The 5,778-nt window shown below is 41.7% G+C and overlaps 1 protein-coding gene across 1 annotated transcript; it reads left to right on the forward strand.

Moving 5' to 3' along the window:
• Window positions 1-2,047: 2,047 nt before the first annotated feature.
• EAH_00061640 (TCP-1/cpn60 family chaperonin, putative) lies at window positions 2,048-4,921 on the forward strand (the record flags this gene model as incomplete). Its single annotated transcript, XM_013393321.1, has 5 exons — window positions 2,048-2,060; window positions 2,416-2,590; window positions 3,141-3,225; window positions 3,743-3,964; window positions 4,598-4,921. Coding segments are annotated over 5 exons (819 nt in total), but the record flags the coding sequence as incomplete, so codon positions are not given.
• Between the last annotated feature and the right edge of the window lie 857 nt (window positions 4,922-5,778).

Consider the following 5,778-nt stretch of genomic DNA (forward strand, 5'->3'; position numbering starts at 1 on the left):
GGGGGCCCGGGGGGGGGGCCCGGGGGGGGCCCCTGGGGGGGGCCCCTGGGGGGCCCTTAGGGGGGGGCCCTGGGGGGCCCTTAGGAGGGGCCCCTGGGGGCCCCCTGGGAGGGGCCCCTGGGGGGCCCTTAGGGGGGGCCCCTGGGGGGCCCCTAGGGGGGGCCCCCGGATTAAGGGGGCCACCCTTCAGCGGGGGGCCCCTCAACCCCTTTGGTAGGGGGGGGCCCCCTCAAGACCCTTTCGGTGGAGGAGGAGGAGGCTTTGGAGGGGGAGGATTCTTTATGTGAAGGAGGGTTTAGGGTTTAGGGTTTAGGGTTTATTGGGTTTATAGGGTTTATATAGGGTTTGGAGTAGTAGCGGCAATTTTGTCTGCTTATTTGGGGTTTAGGGTTTAGGGTTTAGGGTTTATGCATTTTTTTATATAACAGAGATGCTGCAAGGCCGTCTGAAATATATGGGGCCCGTGCAGAGGGACCCTAAACCCTAAACCACAAACCCTAAACCCCAGGCCCTAAACCCTAGGGTCTAAAGGGGGGAAGGAGGCTTTATCTTTTCGTCTAGGAACTGCCGCCTAGACCCTAAACCCTAAACCCTCATAAGCAGCAGGATATACTTTTAATTAGACAGTTGTCCTCTTAGAAGCAGCCAATGAAAGTGCTGCTAAGATACTCACCAACCTAAACCCTAAACCCTAAACCCTAGACTTACTTCGTAGGTGGGCAGCAGCAGCAGCGCATCGGGGGCTTCTGAGCGCAAGCATGCGTTTAGGAGAGCCCTTTCTTAATTGGAGGCTTCTGTTGTTTATTTGCTGCGGTGTCTGCGCACCTCACTATAATTACTGCCTGAGTGCTGTTGCTGTTATATCCCTACAAAGCCCGAAGGCTCCGGGCATGAAGAGCAGCGTAAATTGAGTGAAAATAGAGAAATAGATTAAAAATATTAAATTAATAAATTGAAAAGAAATAAATTAAAATAATTTTAATTCTTTTTTATTCTCTTGAGGCCTGCGGCTGCGGCGGTGCCGGCGTCTGCATTAATATGAGGTGTATGTACACCTCAATATAGATGCAGTTTAGAGTATATAAATAAGACAGAAATAAACTTAAATTGTCTTTCTTTTTATTTTAAAGAGCTTTACTCTGATAATATATTATTCACTTTGGGGCTGGAGGGTGCTGGGGCTGGGGGGCCGCCCCTTAGCTCCAGAGGGTTTAGGGTTTAGGGTTTAGGGTTTAGGGTTTAGGTGCTATGAGGCAATGTTCTGCTATAAACGGCTTTTATTAACCCCGCATCCACATTGTTATCGGGGTTGACTGAGGCGCAGCACCAATACCCTCCAGGTGTTGCTGCTGCTGTCGCTACTAACTGCTGCTGCCGGTGCTGCTCTGCTGTTCTTGCTGCGGCCGCTGCTGCTCCTGCTGCAGCTGCTGCTGCTCCTCTATTTTGTTTAAACCCAACTCTTTAAACTCACAAGTGAGTCGAACACAACCCCTCCCCACGCCCCCTTCACAGACAGCAGCAGCAGCTGCTGCGGCTACTGCAGCAGCAGCAGCAGCAGCAACAGCAGCAGCAGCGGCGGAAACAACGGGCACACAGCAGCAGATGCAGCAGCAAATGCAATTACAGCAGCAGCAGCGGAACACACTTGTTATACCACGACCTTAGCAGAGGTTTCTCCTCCGCATGCAGCCCCACCAACACAGTACTCAGCAATAGCAGCAACAGCAGCAACAGCAACAGCAGCAGCAGCAGCAGCAGCAGCAGCAGCAACAGGAGCAGCATCAGCAGGAGCAACAGTAGCACCAGGTGTAGCCCAAGACACCACTCGAAATCCTCTGTGCGCTTCATCCTCCCTGCTGCTGCTGCCGCTGCTGTTGTTGCTGCTGCTGTTGCTGCTGCTGCTGCTGCTGCAGGGATGAGCGTGTCTGTGGTTAACGCGAAGGCAGATGTGCTGCGCGCTGCAGCAGCACTGGCAGCAAACTGCAACGCAGCGAAGGGGCTTCAAGATGTATTGAAGTCAAACTTAGGCCCTAAGGGGACTGTTAAAATGCTTGTAGGAGGTGAGAAAGCAGCAGATTAGCCTTTTTCTGCTGCTGCTGCTGTTGCTGCTGGGGGAATTGCTGCTGCTGCTGCTGCTGCTGCAATTGATTGATGGGTTGTACGTGGCTGCTCTCTATCTGCTGCTGTTTTGTTTTTTTCGTGTTGTTTTTTCGTTGAGGGATCAGCGCTTAGGGTTTAGGGTTTAGGGTTTAGGGTTTAGGGTTTCTTTGGCTGCTGCTGCTGCTCTTTTGGTGCTGCTGCTGCTGCCGCTTCACCTTCCTTTCTGCTGCAAATTCTGCTTCTTCTCCCATTTTGCTGCTGCTGTTTTCTCCATTGTCGCTGCTGCTGCTGCTGCTGCTGCTGCTGCTGCTGCAGGTGCGGGGCAGCTGAAGCTAACAAAAGACGGTAGTGTGCTGCTGCACGAAATGCAAATTCAGCATCCGACAGCAGCACTGATTGCTCGCGCTGCTGCAGCACAAGACGAAATAACAGGAGACGGGACGACGTCTTCTGTGCTGCTTGTAGGAGAGTTGCTGAGACAAGCTGAGAGGTTTGCCGACAAACCCTAAACCCTAAACCCTAAACCCTAATATGTGTTTTTTTTTCCTGCTTTGATGCGCTGTCTTCATCGCTGTCTCCTCAATTCTAGGTCTAGCTAGCCCTATACCCTAAACCCTCGCTGTCTGTTTTTTTAGGGTTTAGGGTTTAGGGTTTTAGGGTTTTAGGGTTTAGGGTTGTGTATGTCTTGGCTGCTTTTTGTTGATTTGTTTATTGATTATTATTTTATTATTTATATATTTATATATTTTGTTTATTTTAATTTCTTTTATCTGTCTCTGTTGCATTTATTTTTTTTTTGTTTTTCTGTGTTTTGTTTGTTTATTTGTTGACACCTTTATTTAATTTATTAATTATATTATTATTTGTTTCTTTGCTTATTTTATTTTATTTATTTATTTTTTATTTTTATTTATTCTTTTAACGCATTTTCACCTCTATCTAAACCTCCTCTATTTTATTTATTTGTTCTCCGTTTAATTTAATTTAATTTAATTTAATTTATTGTTTTTTTAAGTTTATTTTGTTTTATTTTTCTTCAGGTTTATTGCTGAGGGAGTGCATCCGCGTTTGCTCTGTGCTGGTTTTGATAAGGCGAGAAAAAAGACTTTAGAGTTGCTTGACGAGGTAAAGGTTTTAGGGTTTAGGGTTTAGGGTTTAGGGTTTAGGGTTTAGGGTTTATTTAGAATAAATTTTTCGAGAACAAAAATTCATTCAAGTTCATCGCCAATAAAAAAGACAAAAAAATTAAGGTTTAGGGTTTAGGGTTTAGGGTTTAGGGTTTAGGGTTTAGGGTTTAGGGTTTAGGGTTTGGGTTAGGGTTTTAGGGTTTATTTAGGGTTTAGGGTTTAGGGTTTAGGGTTTAGGGTTTTAGGGTTTAGGGTTTAGGGTTTAGGGTTTAGGGTTTAGGGTTGAGGGTTTAGGGTTTAGGGTTTAGGGTTTAGGGTTTAGGGTTTAGGGTTTAGGGTTTCGTTTGCCGTTTGGGGTTTTTAGGGTTTAGGGTTTAGGGTTTAGGGTTTAGGGTTTAGGGTTTAGGGTTTAGGGTTTAGGTTTTAGGGTTTAGGGTTTAGGGTTTAGGGTTTAGGGTTTAGGGTTTAGGGTTTTAGGGTTTAGGGTTTAGGGTTTAGGGTCTGTGTGTATGCAGGTGAAGATATCGAGTGGGGAGTTGCCGGAGCGGGAGCTTCAGGTGTCTGTAGCTTGTACATCATTAAGAACAAAGTTATCTGCTTCTTTTGCGGATAAACTTGCTGAAGATATTGTAGATGCTGTCATGTGCATATACACTCCAAAGCAAGAGTTAGATTTGTTCATGGTCGAGGTTCTTCATATGAAGCATCGTCTAGCAGAAGAAACCAAGCTCGTCAAGGTATTTGAATACCCTAAACCCTAAACCCTAAACCCTGTATAATAAACCCTAAACCCTAAATAACAGACCCTAAACCCTAAATAATAAACCCTAAACCCTAAATAAAAAACCCTAAACCCTAAATAACAGACCCTAAACCCTAAATAATAAACCCTAAACCCTAAATAATAAACCCTAAACCCTAAATAACAGACCCTAAACCCTAAATAATAAACCCTAAACCCTAAATAATAAACCCTAAACCCTAAATAATAAACCCTAAACCCTACATATGCCCTATGTATATTAATTCTAAAACCTAGATAGCAAACCCTAAACCCTAGATATACGCTATATATGTAGGGTTATATAAACAAATATATATATCTATAAATGTATATATATACATATATAGAGTACATATAGATAGATAGACAGATAAACAGATTGATAGATAGATATGTAGATGCATACACATAATACATCTAAATAAACAAACAAATATACATAAATATAAATAAACAAATATACATCCACATAAATAAATAAACAAATGTACATATATATAAATAAATAAACATATATATATACATATATACATATATATATAATAAATTAATATAATAAAATAATATTTTTTTTGTTTGTGTACAGGGTATGGTGCTTGATCACGGCTGTAGACACCCGGACATGCCGAAGCATTTAAAGAATTGTTTTATCTTGACATGTAATGTATCTCTAGAGTACGAGAAGAGCGAAGTAAACGCAGGCTTCTTCTACACAAGTGCTGAGCAAAGAGAGAAGTTAGTGGCGGCAGAGAGAAAGTTTACAGATGATAAAGTTAATAAAATCATTCAGCTTAAACGAGCTGTATGTACACCCGAAAATAAAAAAAACTTTGTTGTTCTCAATCAAAAAGGGATCGATCCTCCAAGCTTAGATCTACTCGCAAAAGAAGGCATCATGGCGCTTAGAAGGGTACTTGCTGCTGCTGCTGCTGCTGCTGCTGCTGCTGTTGCTGTTGCTGCTGCTGCTGGTGTGGGTGCTGGTGCTGACGGTGTGGCTGCTGTTGCTCCAGTTGTCGCTGCTGTTGCTGCTGCTGCTGCTGTTATTGCTGATGGTGTTAACTATATCTATGTATATATTTATTATTTTTATTTATTTATTGTTTTTGTATTTTTTCTTTAGCTGTCTTATTGTACTATGCACCTCCACTACTTATTTATTTATTTATCTATTTATTTTATTTATTTATTTGTCTATTACTTTAAAACTTACATAAAGAATTTTATATATATTTGTATATATTGTCTGTATCTATAAATCTGTCTGTATACATACATACATACATACATACATACATACATACATACATACATACATACATACATACATACATACATATATAGATATATATTTGTACATGCAATACATAAATAAATAAATAAACAACAAGCAAATAAATAAACAAACAAACAATAAGCAAATAAATAGAATAACAACGTGATTGTCTTTACAGGTTAAGAGGCGGAACATGGAGAGGCTGCCGCTGTGTTGCGGCGGCAGCGCAGTAAATAGCGTCGAAGATCTACGTGTAGAAGATTTAGGGTTTGCTGCTGAGGTGTATGAACAGTCGCTAGGAGATGATAAGTTTACTTTCATAGACGGCGTTCTAAACCCTAAGAGCTGCACTATTCTCATCAAAGGGCCTAATGATCATGTCCTCGCTCAGGTGTATATACATATATATATAATATATAATATATAATATATAAAATATAATATATAATATATAATATATAATATATAATATATATATAATATGTTTAATATAT

This window comes from Eimeria acervulina, genomic scaffold (assembly GCF_000499425.1).
Source record: "Eimeria acervulina Houghton genomic scaffold, Eah_scaff1617, whole genome shotgun sequence".
Classification (NCBI taxonomy): domain Eukaryota; phylum Apicomplexa; class Conoidasida; order Eucoccidiorida; family Eimeriidae; genus Eimeria; species Eimeria acervulina.